General features: G+C 37.3%; 1 protein-coding gene across 1 annotated transcript in view; it reads right to left on the reverse strand.

The window, feature by feature from the left end:
• The window catches only part of sfrp5 (secreted frizzled-related protein 5), an 88,877-nt gene that overhangs the window by 48,445 nt on the left and 19,070 nt on the right, over positions 1-21,362 (reverse strand). The window contains exon 2 of the mRNA XM_039774466.1: positions 18,164-18,241. Within this exon, the coding sequence (XP_039630400.1) occupies positions 18,164-18,241 (78 nt within the window). The remainder of the gene's footprint in view (positions 1-18,163; positions 18,242-21,362) is intronic.

Raw genomic sequence — 21,362 nt, forward strand, 5'->3', positions numbered from 1 at the left:
GGCTAATTGCTAGTTCATGTGCAAGTCTGATCAACCCAGCCATTCCTCATTGACACTCTGTGGATGGTTAAGGCAAGCACCTGCACCCTCAAAGTGTATATTAAACCTGAGCAGGACAAATGAGAGGGAAAGAGAAAAAAGAAAGAAGATAAAGGAAGAAAATAAAAAATGATGATTGGAAGAGATCAAAGAGAGAAGTCAGGAGATAGAGCCAGTGCAGTGGACAAGAGGCAAGGCGACTGGGTGACCTTGCAGAAAGTGAGAGGAACGGTGTTTTTTATGTCACTCCTACTGAATATTGTGAGGAGCAAGAGTGGACAATGGCTTTGAGGGTCGTCTCATGGATGCCAAGGATTGGTGGGATGATGAAGTTCTGTTCTGTGTATTGTTCTGTGTATTGTATTGTATTGACCCCCTTCTTTTTGACACCCACTGCACGCCCAACCTACCTGGAAAGGGGTCTCTCTTTGAACTGCCTTTCCCGAGGTTTCATCCATTTTTTCCCTACTGGGGTTTATTTTGGGAGTTTTTCCTTGTCTTCTTAGAGAGTCAAGGCTGGGGGCTTTCAAGAGGCAGGGCCTGTTAAAGCCCATTGCGGCACTGTTTGTGTGATTTTGGGCTATACAAAAATAAATTGCATTGTTTTGTATTGTATGAAGTCAGGCTTTGGGTATCCCAGCTGAGGTAGCTGGAACAAAAGCCGATGATGGTTGACTATGCTTGGTGGCGTCTGCATCTACTAAGCAAACCCAAAGTGTGAGCACAGGAGGAGGGATAGACAGATGCACTGGCCATCAGAGAGAGACAGGCAACCCAATTTTAACACAGTGATTTTATTCTTGATTTTAATATGTTCTTTTTGACTTATGTATTTATTGATTTTTGTCTCTCACAAAGACAGTTGTTTTTATGGTTCATTTGTTGATGATTTTGCACTTTCTGGAACACTGCCTTGTTTGAACAAACTGCACTAAGTTGTTTTTGTATTAAGCTTGTTGTTTGTGTCATCATTGCACTAGTCCATACTCGTTACATGACTATTGATGTCCCAGGAAACAGGAGATACCAAGGCTGCAGGCACCCTGTGGCATCACATTCAGGTTTAAAGAACAAGCTGACAAGTGAATGGAGGAATATTACAAAAAAAAGGATTGTAAAATCATTTTCTTTGAAAATGTGACTGTTTCCTTACTGGACCCATTATCTGTAACTTGCAGAAGATCTTCTCTAATATGGATTTAATGAGGCTACATAATAGGACATGACACTTAACTTGGACAGCCCAACAGCTGTTATGGTTGACGGAGAAAAACTACACATGGCTGACACTTTTGCTTATCTGGGCAGCATATTAAGATATGCTAGAGGAGCAGGCAGTGACATCAAAAGTGGATTTTGCAAAGCAAGGAACGCCTTTTGGATCTTCAACAATGGGTGGAAATCCCCGCAGTAAAGTACAGTATCCATACTAAGCTAAGGCTGTATCAGAGCTGTGTTTTATCAACTGTTCTAAATGGATTTGAGTGTTAGAGGATGACAGATGGTGATATGACCAAGCTGGCCACATTCCACAGAAAAAAACCTGCAAAGAATCCCATGTATTTTCTGGCCAAACGCCAATGCAGAACTGCTTGCTCAGTGCCATCAAGAAAGTATGGCCATCATCGTGATGAGGAGATGATGAGGATAAACTGCCCATGTCCTTAGATGTGAAGGCAGCTTCCAATGGACTCCTGATGCAAGAATACATGGCAATATACTGTGAAGGTGGAAATCATGAACCATAGTTGGGGCACCATTAAGAGCTGGCCCAAGGCATAAAGCAGTGGTGGTAAGGCTTTGTTGCTGCCCTACATGCCAACGAGTCATGACAGGTAGTAATAGTTCTAGTACATTTTTAGTTTAGTATTGCTCATGGCAGAGTAGTCTGGTTTTTGCCTTGCCTTAATTAAAACCATACCACATTCTTAAATAGAGTAAAAAAATCTGAAACTAAATAGATATTTCTCAAAACTGAATGGGAAATTAGGATAAATAACTACAGAGCATTTCATATTAGAAGAATTCTTCTGTTACTGATTTTCACAAACACATTTATGGTGTCCTCTACCCTTTGCTATTGTAGGTTTGAGAGGACAACTGCCTTTCAGTTTTGACAAGTCATTTGGCCTGGTTGTTTGTGGACTGTGGTTGTAGAATAGAAAAATTCAACGTGGCTAACTAACTTCACATTCTCAATGCTTTTTAAATTTCCAAAAACTGGAACTGGTCCCAAGTCCAGATATATGGAGAGGGCTGATGTCAGAAAAGGGATCCAGCTGTAAAAGTCACACTAAAACCTTTATTGTTGCAGTCTAGTAAAAAAAAAAAAATAGTGACCCCATGTAAAAATGGGAATATCTACGGAAGAAGAGAAGAAGAAGAAGTTCACCAATGTTAGTGTAGTCTTCTCTCACATTAGCACTGGCTTTAACTCCAGTAAAATAATGAAATGAAAAATCTTCAGTGTTCAGCAGTGTCAGACTCAGATGAACAATGAAATAAAGCCCCCTTGGCAGCTATAAAACTTCTTCACACTCAAGGCCTCTATACACACATCAATGATGACTCTCTAAACCTATAAGTCCAATAACTGTTTTCCTTGTTGGTCGGATAAAGACAAGGAGAAATGAAGACAATATGCCATCATTTTATTTTAATAAGCAATAACAGAGTCCATTCTGAGGTGTTTCACTATTTCTGTCTCCTTTATTCTTGATTCCCTCCTGTTCCATGGACTAGCTCAATGTTCACACTTAATATGTCCAAATATACACTAACTTGTACCGAATGTTAACCCTAAAAATGTTTTCTAATATATGTCCAATGCTGCTCTGTAAGACCCCAAAACAGAAACAATAATCAGAAAACCGATAGATGAAATGCTATTTATTTACAAAATCGCAACATACTTCTTCAGTCAATGTTCTCATTATTAGTAAATTCTAAAATCTAACCAAAAGACAAGCTGTTTTGATTTGCTAATCGTTGAAGTGAGTTTTTCCTTTCTTTACCTAATTATTTTCTGCTGCTTCAGTCCTCTACAGGAGCAGTTTATTATTTAACTGTCTAACTGTGAGAGGATCTTCTGAATGGGCAGCTTCAAGCCTAACAAGTGTGAATTGGTCACCTGCAGTGAGTCTTTTAGAGGAACCATTTAACTTGAAAAAGTGAAAGGAGTTTTAGGAAGAGGGAGCTTGAAAACAAACCAAACAGCTATAGCCTGAATTCCAGTTGTTTTTCCTCCTAATGTAAGCATTTAAACTGACTTGTCCTTTTGTAGTGCCTCATGTGACAAAGAGTTGGTGATCAAAATCCATAACAGGATTTCTTTGCTAACACCAAACCAACTTAACAGAAATGGCTTTCGGATGTGAGAGAAAAAACAGAGAGCCTAGAAAAAGAACCCACACAGGGAGAATGTTCAAACTGCATGCCAGCACCTACCATGCCGAAATTTAAACCCAGCCTCTTAGAGCTGGGAGGCAATGTCATTAATATACAGGAAAATTAAAACAGTATGACCAGATGAATCATTTTATATAGCATCCAAATCATGTGTATGCCATAGCCTTACACAGGTAAATGAGGCAGATTTTACAAGAATGACAACAAAGGTGGGGCAGCACAGTGTTTGAGGCTGCTGCCTCAAGGATCCAATATTTTGGGTGTATTTTCATGCCCATGTGGAATTTGTAGGTTCTCCTATATCTCTAAAGATGTGCAGGTTAAGAGAAATGGTATAACTAAATTTGCACTGTTTGTGGATGTGTGGATGTATGTGCTCTGTGATGAAGTGAAATCCTCTTCATGGTTGATTCCTACCTTACACCTGGTGTGGCCAGGATAAGCTCCTAAGACAATGACTCATTACGTTACTTGGAGAAAATGTGAATGTATGCAAGCACATGAAATACAAGGACAGTTAACCTTCCAAACCGTGAGGGTTTGCAGACTGGTGCTCTTTGCAAGTTAACACCAGTGCAAATTAGGTCTGGTGGAGGTCCAAAAAGTATTTTGATGAGAGCCAACTATTTTTGTGAAATAATGCAAATAGCATCCATCTATCAATAATTGTACAGTTCACGGACATAAGGAGCCCGGGCCTATTATGTTTGCATTGGGTGCAAAGCAGGAGTCAGTTCTGAAAAGGGCAGCCGTACATCGCTGAGTACACTCATACTGTACATGCCAGAACAATTTCATGTTGCTAGCTACCAGCAAGTACGGAGTACTGGAGAAAAAAACAAAACAAATAATAGATACTGGAAATATGTGAAAAATGTGGACCATCCTGGATTTAAGTTCAGTCTCACAGAACTGTGAGACAGCAGGGCTAAACACTGTACCATTAGAGCAGTCGTAGTAATAACAGTATTGTCAATTGTACAGATTCATTGTACAAATGCATTTGCAGCCATTAATCTGTTTCAGAGAGCCTGCAAATTCCACACATGCTGTGCCCAAGCACAGAACTGTGGAGCTCTGATCCAGCAGTGCTCATCATCATCAAACAAATCAACACAGTTTTGTAGAACATTTTCCTACAGTATATAGATGGCTGACTTACATCCTTAACTTTTAGGCCATTATCCAGTGACTTCATTATATATATGAATGATAAGTGTTGTGTGCTGATCAGATATGAAAGTAAGAAATTTAAAGAACTTTCACTATAAACTTGATTAGATTTGAATTGACATGTATAGTGCCCTCTATTCTTTTCAGGTGAATTTAGGGAGGTGTGGCATGATGTGGCCAGAGGCCACCTGGTGGGATTAATACCAGATGATGAATGGGTTTGGTCTGGCATTACATTAGGTTAATGGGGGATTCTAAACTGGTCTGGAATGGATGATTTGTGATTGATAGAAACCCTTCGCCAAGCTGCCTGGCCCTTGGTGCTGGCTCTCCTAGACCATATGCACTATTATACAAATGAGGTTTAAAAAGTAACCAATAATGAAAGATTCTATTTCTAATTGATTTCTGAAATTAATAAAAACAACACATGACTGTAAACCCTGAAACCTACTACATCAACAAAATGAACCACACCAAATTGCTGGCACTGCTGCCTTACTACTTCAGGAGACTAGACTGTTGGGGTTGGTTTCTATAGGTACTTTCTCACCACAGTAATTTTGTTTTCAGGAAAAAATTAGTTCCTTTACAATGTAGGGCCTAGGTCACTTATGGTCTCTGACCACGATTGTGTGTTGCATTCCCACTGCACAAGAGGAACTGTTACCTCTATTTAAAATATGTGACATACAAAGAAGAGTGATGCTATGAGAATTGAGGTGTGCTTGAGAGTTCATGGGGGTATCCCTGCACCTTATTGCCTCAAAGCCATAGTGACTTCTCGGGAGAGATTACTGCTTCAGTGTGGTGTATCACGCAGTGTACCAGAGAGGCAGCTAGGAAGAGTTACGCAGTGCAAAATGTGGCGCAATCAGGAGTTTGCAGGGGATCCCTACACCTTATTGCTTCAAAGCCATCACAACGCCATGGGGGGTGATTATTGTTTCAATGCGGTGTATGGCACAGCACACCAGGGAGGCAGCTATGAAGTGTGATGCAGTGCAAAGTGTAATGTATTCGGGAATTCATGGGGGATCCCTGCACATTATTGCTTTGAAGCAAACACGATGTGCATGGTGCGGCACATGGCATGGCGCACTAGGGAGGTCGCTTTAAAGAGATGCATCTTCACCAATAACTCTCAAATGTCCAGACTATTAACAGATTTGTAAGATGGCACCAGTGCTTATGGTCAACCAATCATGATAGTTCCTGGCTGAACAAAAAAATACATACCTTGCAGTAGGAACTAAAGTAATACCTGGAACTACCTACCAGAAACTACAAAGGCCTGAGTTCCTGCAATGGGATTACTACAAAAGTTCTAGAGTTTCAAAAAGTCCCCTCAGTGGGAAAGCACTTGATGTGGAGTCTGCATGTTATCACTTTGCCTATGTGGGATTTTCTGTGAGTTTCATTTTTATCTCCCTTATCCTAAATACGCTTGCAGTATTGACTTATATACTGTAATAGGCTCTACCACTATGGCATCTTATACTAGAATCGATGCATGAATAGATGGACAATATTTCGCATATCATGGAATTGCATTCCTGATACTGTACGCTTTGCTTTTTTTTCTTACACAGATAACCCACACCCAGTTGATTTTGTTCTATTAAACACAACATTAAAGCTGACACCATTTCATCGTGTGCTCTTGCAGATTTATAGAGCAGTCGGCATGTTTCCTAGAGACATCAGCCTCTCTGAACTCATAAAACCGCTTGTAAAACAGACTCATTAGTCGGGACGTGAAATCCCACTTGAATATTTCGAACACTTCAGCAGACTCATTGCAACTGAGGCTTCGTATTTGCCTGCATATAGACGGCTTGTCTGGCCGCATAGCAAACAAATAAAGGAACGGATGAGGCAGACTATTTGTGACTTGCTTAAGCTCATTCAAAATGAGATAAGATATTCTGCTGTTCATAACCTTGTCACAGCAATAAAGTGTCCATAAAGCAGGCTTTTGAAACCACATGCAAGGATTAACTGCACTTTTATTAAAGTGCCGTGAGGGTGTGGCTCTCTGATTTTTGTACTCTTAATGAAGGCATAAATTATTGATTATTAACTCAGTTTATCAAAGAAAGCTGTGAAATGTCCTCAGAGATTCAGCTTCTCTAGTTGTTTAGTACAGCAGCTGCTCAATACCATATTGTTGTGGGGTAAGTCTTAAATAGTAAGCGTCCAGCACGTTCATGTACTGAAGGCTGTCAAGGTTTTACAGCTTAGCTATATTTCAGAAAACCTCAGCATTTACCTTGAAAGCTCATCTCCTGTTGCCTCCAAATGTTGTTTATTGTATTTTTTCCTGATTTGATATTCTTACTGGTAAATATCATGGGTATTGAGAAAAGCTCTATAAAATAAAGGTATGTTACCACATAGCAGCTTAAGCTGCTGCCCCCGTGACCCAACCCCGGATAAGCGGAAGAGGATGGATGGATGTTACCACAGCTGTGAAGCAGAATGCATCCAATTGTATTGATTCTAAAAGGCATGGTTCTGTGATTTCCTGAATGTTGTCCTAAATGTGAGACTGACTCAGTAGATATGGAATGTGAGGACAAAGTGAACTATTTGAACTACAGTTTCTGCCCAGAGTGACCACAGGCAGGCAGTGCGGCCTAGTTGCTAAGGCACTGGAATGTGAGTTCTAAGGCTGTTGGGCCAATGGCCACCTATCACTCACTACATTACCTTGATCTAGTCACTTGACTTGCCTGTGCTCCAATTGTAAAGTATATACATGTAGCTGACAGGCATGATGGCACAGTATTTAGCTCTGCTGCCCCACAAATCCCCTCTTTTGGGTTTCAGTCTTGTTCCTGGTTGTTTGCACTGTTTTTTTTTCAGGTATTCTGATTTTCATCACACATTCCAAAACACATAAAGGTAAGTTTAATATGGGGCTCTAATTTGGCCCCAGTGTCAGTGATTACAGATGTGCATGCGAGTGTGTGGTGCAATGGGCTGGTGCGCGCTGTTACTTAACTATTGCTGTGATATGCTCTATCCTCCATATATCCCTAAAATAGATAAATCAGCTCTGTGAATATAAGTACATACAGCTATGGATCTGGACTTTTAAAATGCTTTGCAGGAGTGTCCTCTGTGAAGACACTATATTGTATGAAGGCTGCTTGTACTGCAGTGACATATATTAATTCTTTACTATGATTTGAACACAAAGCATCTTGGTATTCCAGTTCTGCTTTGTTCTCCACTCAGGTTATTTTAGATGATTGGAGTGCTCCATGCATTCTACTATCGGTTATAAATAGTGTACTTAACAATAATCTACCTGGAGGCCTCTTCAGTTATCAATAAAATCAAGAAAAAGCGTCATCTGTAATGTATACATAATGGATTGTGCATATTTAGATATATCCATGTATTCTTAATAGAACTAAAATATAATATGATTTTAAGTAGCCTTTACTTGATAGATGATGTTAACTTAAAGTGAAACAAGCAGCAAATAATCAAAAGTGTAAGTAAAAACTATAGTGCATTACTGACGGTATAAAGCATAATAGAAAATGAAAGAACTTTGCTTGACTTTTTGGACACTAAAAATGATTTAGAACTAAATAAGAATCCCTGAGCTTAGCTTCAGCAGACGTAACCTGCCTGTTAATAACATTCTTATCAAGATGATTTACATCGTTTAAAAAGAGCCGTGGCCCCTGAGCTACTAGCTCAATGATACCACATTTAACATCACACAAAGCAGAAAAAGTTTCTTGCACCATTCCTTTTTTGCTATCTGGAGCTTATTCTAGAATCATCAAGAACAAGGCAGGAACTACAAAAGAGTTACAGCACATGAAGTGATGTTTTTATACATGTCTAGAGGAATCTGCCTAGCACTACACTTTTTACAGGCACACTAATATTTACACAGTGTATAGTGTATATGCATACATTCACTTAGAAATTTTGGCTTCCTCTTTGCAGTCATACGAACAAAAATGTTCCTGCTAGCATCAGTGGGAAAACCAATACATTCACACATTTCTTCTCTCTTATTCTGAGAACATTTAGACAAACTATCTAAAATGTCATTTGTGGAACTTGGAAAGAAATTAGAGCACCTTCAAGAAAACTGATAAGAACACCACATGAATGAGCAGACACCACACCAATAAAGAACAGGCTGCTAATTCAAATCCTTAGCCTGGGAGCTGTGAGGCTACAAGCCTGTATAATCTCCAAATATATACACAGATATGTACTGTATCTATGCATCCATACATTTGAAGTCGCTTTACCTAATACAGGATTACGAAATGGTGGAGTACATTATTTACTAAACATTAATGTATATTAACATATGAGTGTGCATATACTAAATATACTGGCAGACACCATACTTAGGGAATTAAGGGTGGAAGGCTAAAGGTGTTGCACTGTCACTAATATTTGTTTCTTTTCCATTCCTAGACGTGTAACTTGTGCTGCAATTTCTGGGATGCCTCGAGCTCCTCCCCTTCCAGTCCCACTGATACTTTAAACAACAACAAACCAGAAGTCAGTGTTCAGTGTTAGACCAGCTTCTCAGTAGAATGGAGTGGAATGGAATTCCCAGAAACGTTATTTTTCTAATGTTTCTACTGCAACCATTTTTTGCTTTTGACATTAAGAATATACAGGGCATCATCCGAGACCCCATACCTTTGTTTAACCCTTACCTTATGTTTCACAATCCATACAGATAGATAGCTAGATAGATAGATAGATAGATAGATAGAGATTCATATATATAAGGGTGTAATTCTCATAAGCCCACTGTGGTCACAGGGCACATGAGGGATGCATGCAGTATGAAAACCGCCACATCTCTCTATATATATATAAAATCCAAAGTCTGTGTCTGTCCACTTTTCATGAGAGAACTATTAAACGGAAATAACTACTTAATTTGCTTGAACATTCCGGCTGTTTCTTCGACTTAATTCTTCGACGCTAAGTATCATAGTTTGCTTGCAGGAGCGATTTATTTGCGCTAATTCAAGACAGAGGCTGTGGGCCAAAGAGAATGGGAAGTGTGACGTCAACACTATGGAGATGGTTAGGGGCCTCCTCACTCATGCGCTACCCTCCATTTAAGTTGGTTTACCTCTCACCACGTTTTGGAGAGTACCTTGCCATCGCTTAGCTAGTGATACCTGTTTGTTTATTTATTATTAAACTTTGTCCTGTTTCATTACTATGCGGGCAGAGCCACGGGGGACAGCTAGTATATTATATATACATCTATATACACTGAAATTTGAATATGCACATGCAAAACAAGTTACTGGTATTAAAGTTTTGTAAAATTTATTTGTATAAGAATGCATGAGCTGCGCTGGCTTCAGAGTTTTTTTACTCATCATATATACACATACTGTATGGTATTCCGCCCTGTGGTGGGCTGGCGCCCTGCCCGGGGTTTGTTTCCTGCTTTGCACCCTATGCTGGCTGGGATTGGCTCCAGCAGATACACGTAACCCTGTAGTTAGGATATCGCGGGTTGGATACTGGATGTATGGTATTCCTATTCTAAATAATAAGTAATTTATGGCAAAATGAAAGGGTGTAACAAACATAAGATTGCTGAGATAAACTGTGCAATATTTCAGGAAAGATGCAATCAAGATGCATTAGATGAAGAAGAAGGAGAAACAAGAAACTGAAAGTTATTAATAGTGGTAAAGCAGGAAACAGACTTATCATAAAGTGGCATTCTAAAAGATAGAATTGATGAATAAAGCACTTGTAAAGTAAAGAAAAAAGACAGGTAGAGATTTCTTTCAAATGTATTCTTGTACTTGAATACCATAAGCCTTAGGGTTCTCACAGTCTTTAAGTTCAAGGAAAAATGCAAATTAACCTTCCTGCTAATAAAAATGTTGTTTTCAGTGATATCCTATTCAGTAGTACAGGTTGATTGTTTGTGTAGTGAATTCTTCTTTATTATTAGTTAAAATATGGCCAAATGGTTGCAAACAGTAGCTGGATTTTACTTGATGATTTTCTCTTAAACAAAAGAATTTGAACTGATGTCTAATAAACAGTTAAAATAGGGCATCTGAACATCTTTGGAGTGTACCCTCAGTACCCCAGCCTCCATGCCTATAGTATTGATCTTCCATTTCTTGAATGCTTCTTATTTTTAACCATATCTCACAGGGCACCATGGGTGTAGCAGTAGGCTATTGGCCCTTCTTCAACTTTTTTGCAGGCAAAATCATAGTAATTATAAACACATTCAGAACACAGCAAATCACAAACACACACATACATTTACCAGCCAAAAATCTGAGGACTGATAGCCTTTATCAATCGTCTTTGTATTCTAAGGTAGTGTTACAGCAGCCTCAGCATCCCCCATCCCACTTATTTTACTTCAATTATGGTCATGAATACTGTCACTATGACTGAAAAAGATAAATCTAAAAAGCTAGCAACATGAATCATGTGCATTTGAACTGCTCAGCCTTTATGGTCTTTCATTACTCAGAGTATATTGTACGAATGAAGTGGTGCTGCTAAAACCCAAAGCAAGCACGGGACAAGAAGCATGCAGTCCCAATAACCAGACACCAGACACGTTCAGAATAACATTGACAGCTGTGGAATGGCCCATAGGGGGAGGCAGCTTGATGGCCGAGGTCTCCAGGACTCTGAACAAATCCAAATTGTATTATGTGATATCATCTACTGTTGAATTCTGCTCTGTACTTGTATGTGTATTGTATTGTATTTACCTGCCTTTTTTGACACAACCTACCTGGAAAGAGGTCTCTCTTTGAACTGCCTTTCCCAAGGTTTCTTCCATTTTTTTTCACCTACATAGGCTTTTTTCTTTTTTAGCCATTTTTCCTTGTCTTTTTAGAGAGTCAAGGCTTGGGTGCTGTCAAAAGGCAGGGCCTGTTAAAGCCCATTGCGGCACTCCTTGTGTGATTTTGGGCTAAACAAAAATAAATTGTATTGTATTTTATTGTAATAACATAGCAGTGGAGGCTGATTGATAATGTAGGATGTAACAATTTATTCTATTCTTCCAAACTTTACTAGTAGAAAATTCTTTATTATAGATAATATGACTCATAATAAAGTTCCTTTAAACATATAAGATGCATTTGTCTCACTATTAAAAAATAAAACATATAACTAATTATGATGGGAAGGTAGACTTATTATGATCTTACATGCCTTTAGGCAGCATGTGGTAGAGGGGATGAGATGATTGGTCAGTATGGCATGTGGCTATAATTACAAAAGAGCATTAGGTATCTCAAGGAGATAGTCTGTTCTTAGTAAGATAATCAGGATCATGTAAAGGGAAGTTTGATGATAGTCAGTCCTATACAAAGCAGTCAACTTTTTCTTTAAATTTGCATGTAACAATGTTAACAGTTTAGCTTCAATTTTCCACTCACTGTTTGACTCTGAGTAAGTCATTCAACCTGTCTGAACTTTAATTTTAAAAGTATATGTGGAAAGAAATTTAAACATACCTCAAACTTGTATGTGGCAAGGGATATATTTGCTTCTGAAATACTTATAAATAGTTATAAAAATAATAAAAATGTGACAGCAGTATAATAACACAGTGGTTAACACTTCTTTTCCACACTTAAAAATTCTGGTCTTTCCTCTTACTGCCATATGTGGCGTTTATATCTTCTCAGCATACTCACATGGTGTACCTTCAGTGTTAAGCTGATAGGCAACTAAATATGTCTGATAAGTGTGTGTTTGTGTGTGTGTACTGTAAAATAGCATAGCATTCCCTGGTTCCTGCCTTTTACCCAATGCAGCTGTGAATAATCTTTGGCTTTCCATAACCCTAAATTTGGATTGAGCAGGTTTCAATATAGATAATAATCACATAACCTTGACAACACACAATTCAGTTCACGCATGTTGCTGGCAAAGCCATTCATCTGTAATCAAACCCATGTTCATTTAATTATGTTTCTTACAGAGGATAAGTCAGGAGCTATTCTGCCAGCACTGAACAGAAGACAACTTGGAGAGACTGCCAGTTTATTGCATAGCAAACATGTGCAATTTAGAATATTTAGTTGATCTAACATGCACATCTTTGGAATGCGAGAGGGAAATGAGAGTATCCAAAGTAAAACCCATGAAGAATGAGCTAGAACATGCATACTGCATGCAGACCAGATTCAAACTGAGGACTCTGGAGCTGACCACTGCATCACTGTGGTCCCCAAATGAAACTGTTCAGTTTTTGGTATTAGATACTGCAGGTGTCTCAGTAGGCGCACAGTTTACACCCCTAGTTGGAGACATTCTTGAGATGACTTTTTTATATTTAGGGTTATGACAATTATTTATTAATCTGACAATTATGCAAAATGACCCACTCTTTATAAAGTCAAAGTTTCATAATAATCCCTTTAGGGCACTGGCAGGTTCAATGACTTATTCATGATTACACAAATTGTTCACACCATTCCTGTTTTTAATGCACTGCATCTCTGATGTCACACTTTTCATTGTATTGCCTGTCTAACCATAATGGAGGCAGAATAAGCCTTGTGAAAGACAGTCCATTGCCACTTGGTTACATCGCCTGTCTATTATACTGCCACACTTTCACCTAACAATTTTTTACGTCCAGCTTCTAAATTTTATCCTTTGCTCACTGACATTTTGCTTGCTTGCTAATTTCTTTTTGTTAACAATAAACAAATTCAGTTTCAGTTTTTTACAGTATGTATCAGTTTCCTGCTCGAGCAATGCTTCTCGTGGAAATTCTATGCAAACTGTTGTTTTTATGCTGAAACTGGGCATCCTCATATTGTGTCGTTAATCTTTTTATTCTTTCATGTAATTATGCACTCGAGGGTGTGGATTATGCTGAGATCACCTCATGTTTGACACCAGGGAATTACACTGTCCCCACACAACACATAATCTTTTTGCTATTATTAAAAGGTTCCATAGCAATGAAGGAAGCCAGGAGTCATGTATTTTTCCATTGGGTTACCATCAACTCATCCATTCATTACCATGCCAGAAAAGTAGTACATCTTTAGAATTTAAAGTTTTAATGCTATATGAAGTCCAATATATATTGTGCCTGTTATCAGGAGGTGCTGGATCAGTGAAGGGTAACACAATAATGAAATGGAATCCAGATGGAAGAATCCAAGATGCAGGCCAAGCAAGGCAGCATAGCATGTAAGATACAGAAGAACTGGCAAGAGATGTACTTAAAGCAACAAGATATATTTTATGTATAATTTGTTTCCTAGAAGAAGCATTCAGAAGGAAGTGATTTATTGAGAGAAGTGCATTGTGTTGCCTGAAATTGGGTATATTTTAGAAGATTTTTCCTTGTGTGGGCACCTGCAATAACCACAAGGGACCTAATGGAATCTTTTTCGCTGAATACTGGAATTGCCTTTTCAAGAATTCTCCAATAATTTTGCTCTTTAAAGGCTAAAATTGTTATTTTTTAATTCAGTGTTATTTCTTCACAATCATGCATGTATATACAGTATTATTTTGCCACATAAAATGGTATTCTAAAGTGAAGTGTGTCTTATAAATATGAAAAATTCCTTGTCTGTTCTAGTAGCTTACAATGGGACTAATGGGTACATGGATCCATAGGTGAATAAAAAAAGCCTTAAAAATGACAAAATGAAGCAGCAAAGATTTTGACTTAAGAAAAGATGCTTTCCATGTTTAGCAGGCATCCCTATGATAAAGAAAGTAAACTAGACATAATTATTTTATGATAGATTCTTGGTCCTGTTTTTTTTGAGGTAAGAATACATTTCCTGTTTGCTTGTCTGCTCAGGGCTGCTGTTGTGGGTAGAGTTATGACAATCCCAAAAATCCCCCAGCGCCAAGCTATATTCTGCTTATTGTCCTGCAGGATAAAATGAATTAAAAAGTCAAAATGTGTGATAGAGCCGACTGAAGTGACACAAACTAGTTATCAACTTTTCTAATGCATGAGTAGTCACTGTTGATGAGGATATGTTAATAAAAGAACTGAGGACAATGTGTTTGATTGAGTAAAATCTCTGACATTCACTGACACCTATTAATCTATAATTACATGAGAAGAACATATAAAATTCATTCAGACGTTGGTATGGTGAGGCAGGAATGACAGCTCTATGCTACCTAGAGAAGCTGGCATAAAAGAAGTTGTCTAAGTGGTGGCATCAGCAGTGTCATGGGCCGGAGGCCAAGGTCTAGGGGCAATGGGGAGCATGCACAGGTAGAGCACTTGCTGACCCTGTAAACTATCACTCTGTTTGGAGGTTCTATTAACTGCACCTCACATGACAGATTACTAGTATTGTACAGTTTGCATGTTTGGTAGAAAATTGCTGACTCAGATCATGCTTCTGATGTGTAGCTGCCAGCAAGAAACCAGAGATGAGAGTGGCATTTGGGTTGCCACTGACTCTGAGTGAGTAGAGAGAGGAGGAAGCTGATGTTACTGTGTAGTGGAAGTGGCTGCTGAATAATTACACAAGCTTCCATACAGTGAAATAGAAAAGTGTTCATAATTTAACATTTCAGAAAAGGAGTGGAAGGCAGCCATGCACAGAATAAACTCTAACTCCACATGCACAAACCATTCAATCATTAAACTTAAAATCTTTGATCATGTGCATTTATTTCTATTAAAACTATCCAAAATGTTTCCAGGGCATGATTCAACCTGTGAACATTGCAATCTAGCTTCATCCTCTCTGGGACACACGTTTTAGGCGTGCACCAAATTAAGGTCATTTTGGACAAAAACCTTTGAATGCCTATCAAGCAGCCTTGGCATCCCATTAACAGCTGTGTTTGGTGAACTCCCAGATGGGCTTAAAGTGGAGAAGGACAAACAAACTGTAATTGCCTTTACTACCACATAGACTTATCTTGCTCAACTGGAAAAATCCCAGCCCACCACTTTTAAGTTAGTGGATAACTTATGTTCTGTTTTATTTGAAATTGGAAAAAATCAAATTCTCACTCAGAGGATCAGTTCAAAACTTTTTTTACATTCTTGTATACATAGTATAGAGAAAATATAGGAATGGTGAAAAAATTCGACCTTGAGCTTTTGATGAATCTTGATGTTTTAGAACTTCCTGGCTCTGAAAATACCATTTTTGGAATTATGTATGTCTGTGTGTCTATGTGTAAACAAGATAACTTGAAAACGCTTTGATCTAGGTCAATGAGATTTTGTACATCTGCTTTATAGCAAAAATAAGGAATCCTATCAACTTTTGGTCTACTTCCAGTGAATGGAAGTGGTACTTTCCCTGAACGCATTTCAGATTTTTTCAAGTAAATTGTTGCTATAAATAAAGATACAGTATATGATTAAAATTTTGTGTGGATATTAGAAATGACGAAAAATAAGTACATATGAAATTTGAGAAAAATCATGCAATAAATTGGAAGTGGTACTTTAACTGAATACTTTCTTGAATTTTCAAGTAAACTATGGTTATAATTAGAGATAGATGATTCAAATTTGTATAGATATTTATAATGATAAAAAGCAAAAAGATATTAAATTTGAGAGAAATTACTTAACCGAAAGTAGTATTTTATTTAAACAACCATCTGAATTTTTTTGCATCATGGAAATATAAATGTGTACACGATATTAAAAGCTGTATTCGATATAACGTATATTCTTTCAATAGCTATTATTAATTTTATTGTAATTTATACATCATCAATTTAACAACAACGTGTAAACATTGAACGTGCCATGTAAATATAAAGATGTAATGGAAACAATACACTGCCACGTCAGAGTTGTGTTCCTGGTAATACATTAATTTTAAGATTTTTTTTTATTTCCGCCATCATAATTAAAGTAGCTATATAGTGTTACCTATAGTCATTTATTGCAACAAATATTATATAATACTAACTCTTTTTCTATGTTTGTAGGTAACTATAACTCTTTTTACTTTGCACGTAATATAGGTAATGCATATGTAATCATGAAAAAAATTCCACCACCGTTTTCAACTTCCCTAAGTGCAAAAATATCATTTTAGTACAAGGTTTGATTATAAATACATTAGAGATAAATGATTGTGTATGGATATTGATAATTAGATATGATGAGAAACAAATATGATATTTGAGAAATATTGCACAACTAGAAGTGGTTCTGATGTCAGTATATGAGAAAGTTGAGGGGAACACATTCCTGATTTTTAAAAATATGGCAGGATATAATCAATAACATTTTAGAATAAGCTTCTATATCAAGGAAAAGGATACTCTTCCTTGCTGCTTTCAAAGATTTGCTCTGGTTGTTGGCTCTCCTCTCTTTCTTTTGGGTCGGGGTTGAATTTTGGTTTATTAGGTTTTATTCGATTGTATAGACTGCTATTTACTTTTAATTAAAAATAAATAAAACAAAAAATAACTGAATGTCCTTCTTAAAATGATGCAGATATGCTGTTTTTCTATATGTATATAATGTCAAGATCCAAAACAATACTCAGTAACATTTTTGGCTTGAAAAATGGATGCATTGGGCAAGTTGTAAGGCTTCTTCTTTCAACTATGGACATGTGAAGCCCCATTGAAAGCTGCAGGAACACACAAAGAATTTTTAAATTTTATAAAAAAAACACTTCCCATTAGTACACAATTTTATGTGGCAAATTGATATATACCATGATTGTGAAGAAATAACTTTCACTTGAAAAATACCAAACTTATCCCTTAAATAGAAAAATTCAGTAGAAGTGTAGTATAGTTGCTTTAAACATTTTTGGAGTGATCTCCAACCTGAGTTACACTTTCATATGATATGGAGGAAGTACAAATGATCTAAGACAGAGTACCTTGGCAAGTGAGTTGAGACAAAAGGAAAGTTATGCTAGTTAATAAAAGGACTGGTAGACATGACACACAAACATTTTATACAGTATGTGACAACGTGAGCACTGGTGATGGATAGTGTTAGTTTTCCCAGCACATTGTTGAGTCCTCTAGCCCTGTTACTCACTGGTCTCTCCCATGGGTACTTCAATGTTCCCTTATACTCTATGAATAAAAAAAGTCTTAAGGTCCAGAGGTGGGACAGATGAAATCCTATTGCATTAGTTTGGGCCTTTAGCCTTAGGCACAGTATGTGTTGAAAAAGAAAAATAAAATTTGGAGATTCTACATTCTATCTGGACCAGGGTTTAAAACAGAAAATCAGTGATTCTTCTTTATAAACAATACACCACAGTTGTTCGATAAACATAAAAACTATAAAATCTCATCTAATAAGAATGTTGTTTTTACTTAAGCTGGAGCAAAACCAAAAATTCAGGTTTCTTATTATTCTGAACAAAGATTGCATGGTTGTTACGGAATGGAAAGCACAAAGAAAATGGCGACTTTATTGACAAGCTACATTCAAAAACTAAAGAGCCCACTCAAGTGGGAAAGGAGCGGCTTAACCTTGTTGTAATCATATTTGCCCTAAAGTATTAATTAGGACAGTCAAAGCAGGCGGGGTACTTACCAAAATCACTAGCGCAGAAATGCTCCATAATGATGTCAACCTTCAGCTCGTTGTCACAGGGTGGGCAAACTTTAGAAACTAAAAGAAACACAAAAAAGTCATAATCTAAATCATAATAATAAGTCTGGCTAATTCAGCAATTTCAGCTTTAAAAGCAAAAAAAAAAAACATTCTAGAAAAGCCTATTTTAGAGCAGGCTTTCAGAATGCCACTTTGTTCTTTAGTTTTGTTCTGAGTATCCTGCATTCTTTATTACTGAAAGCAATGCATTTAAGAATTAGCATAAGGTGCTTAGCATTCATTACAATAAAATAAAACACCTGCAATTTTTTAAAAAAAACATTTGTCTACTTAAATGAAAAGACAGAGTTAAATAGATTGGGATAAGTAATTTAAACTCAACAGATGTCAAGAATCGTGATGCACTCACTCTGCTTTGGTCCCAGTAATTCGTAGTAAGCTTTAAGTGTGAGGTATCTGAATGAGTGGGTCCTGCAGTGGACTGGTACCCCGGTAGTGGTTGGTTTTTGAATCCATTAATTGGATTAAGTGGCTTTTGGAATGTTATGTATGATACAGTATGTTATGGTATGCTATCTTTTATAGGAGATGCTAAACAAATAGTTTTCACTTATTGCAAAACATGTACACGTAGTCTAGTCAGGCTCACAAAGTAAACTGTGAATGTCCTTAAGGAGTTGAGCGTAGCACCTTGACTGCTACCCTGCAAAGCCATAATTAAGCAAAAGTGGGTATGGAATTGAACTTTTATAACAACCCCTACTAAATCTGCTCTAAAACACTACCACAAAGTGCTCCAATGTCTTAAAAAAATCCATCCTCCATCTGGGTACTAAGCCAGGGGTTTCCAAGTTCAGTCATTTACCACCACTGTGGCTACAGGCTTTCATTCCAACAGTTTTACAAATCAGTGGATCACTCTTAACGTCTCATCAATCTAATTTTTAGTTGGACTATTTATCTTTTCTTATTCTGCATTTAGAAAAGTGCTCTAGCATATTTGGATTTAGGAGAAATTCAGAAATGTGTTTTGTGTTGCTATAGTTTTAAACACTTATCTTTCTTTTACAATTTTAATTTCATTTCCCCTTATTTCTGTGGAGTTCACTCCTTAAATCGTATATACAAATCCTGAAATTTAGTAATAAAGGAGCAGTGCAGGTACTACTGCACTGAATGTTAAAGCAGAGTCACTACTTCAATGTTACCTTCATTTGTGGGGTAATTAGTAATAAAAAACTAAACTAAGGGGTCCTCTAGTTCAGTCCTGTGGACCACCATAACTGCACGACCACCTTCTGCTTTTAACTGGACTCCTGCCTTTATTAAACAAGCTGCTATTTCTCACATTCTTCCTTTGGATGTGATAATCCAGAAGTTATAAAAATGGGTTTGTGAAATTTTTAGGGGAATGTAGCAAGCATTTTATTTTTGTTTTGTTTTTTCTTGCTTTTTAAGATTTTGCTCTTCTTTATGTCCTCATCATTTAAACATTTTCTTATTAATTAGCTCACAAGTGAGTTTTATACTAAAGTAGCTGGTTCCATTTAGTATTCAGTGTTATTTGCACCTTTTTCTGCACTACTCAGCACTTATCATCAGTATTTGGATACAATTAAGGGAGTAAACTCCACAGGCAAAGGTGAACTAATAAAGAATATGGTAAAAGAAAATAAATTTTTAAAACTATGGTAAAAAATGCAAATTTTACTTACATGTACATATACTAGCACACATTTCAGAATACAAAATAAAAGAAAGAAAAGGCTAATTAAACAGTTAGAACAATTAGAAGTAACACTGATCCATTCATTTGTGAAACTGGTTGGAATGAAAACCCATGGTCACAAAACCTCTTCTAACCCACTGATCCATTTCAGGGCTACAAGGAGCCAATGCCTGCTCCAGAGTACATTGGGTAAAGGCAGAGTACTTAATTAGTCTTGTATGGATCTGTTTAGGATGTGCAGACGTAAGGAGAGCTATAAAACTCCACACAAGCAGTGCCTGGGTCTGGAACTCAAGCTCAGGGCACTTGAACTGTGAAGCAGCAGCGCCATGTTGCTCTTCATAGGCCAAATTTTCAATATATTGTATCACTTCTGAAAAGTGCACCTCACTGCAGATTGCCAATCTTGATTTTATTTGGTGTCTTTCACAGAGAGTACCATAAACAGCACACAATAACAAGTAACACATGATAACAATGAATAATACAAGATAAATGACAAGAAACTAACTACCAACCAAAATTTAATTTCCCTAAATACAAAGTGCTTACAAGCAACTTGCCCAGGGTCACCCAGTGAGCCAAAGGTAGCACATGGAGTCCTGAACCAAAGGCATCCAACATCTTAACTATTAGGGGGCTTTGCCCCCTACTCACTTCGTTCGCCAACCCCCCTGCCTGAGCTACGTGCCTGCAACTTCGCTTCTCTACTGCTTGCATATGTGGATTTCACTTTCACCAAACAGCAAAACTTTTAATTCTTGCAGATACGCCTCTTCATTGGGAAGAAACACTACTTTTTCCTGATGGCAATACGAATTAGATGAGTCTCCAACTTAAAGTTTAAATCTGAACAATATATTCAATCTCTTTTTGCTGTTCTGTTATTTCACCGAGTAATAATTTCCGTTTGTTTGTGCTAATATGATCTTTACTATCATTTTTTTGAGATTTTTCTTACTTACATTATCACTAACCTGCTCTGCATGAGCATCGCGCCAACGTTTTTGAATTCTTTACAACGTTCTACTTTGTCATCTACTCTTTGTCTTGTATTTCTGCCCTCAGGCATGGTTAAATCTCTTGGCACAAAGTCTCATCTCATGGGACATGAAAGTATCTCTCTGAAAAAGTCATGTCTTCCCAAGATTTTTTATTATGACAGAGAAACTAAATCAAAATGGCAAAACAGGCACTTTTAAAAACAGCCCTCGCTGAATTTGCTCTAAAATACTTTAACAAAATGATTTTATATTTGAAATATTCAATATATTATATAACATGTGAAAAACAAACCTCATTGCAAATCTTGAATTGATTATTAATGATAGTCACCACGAGCACCATCAAAAGCACACAAAAACAAGATATAGAAAGCTAAATTAAACTGATAATTAAGGCACAGTGGAAAACTTTTGGGTGTACAGTTAGAAGCCCAATACTGAACAG

The sequence above is a fragment of the Polypterus senegalus genome, chromosome 1, assembly GCF_016835505.1.
Source record: "Polypterus senegalus isolate Bchr_013 chromosome 1, ASM1683550v1, whole genome shotgun sequence".
Classification (NCBI taxonomy): Eukaryota; Metazoa; Chordata; class Cladistia; order Polypteriformes; family Polypteridae; genus Polypterus; species Polypterus senegalus.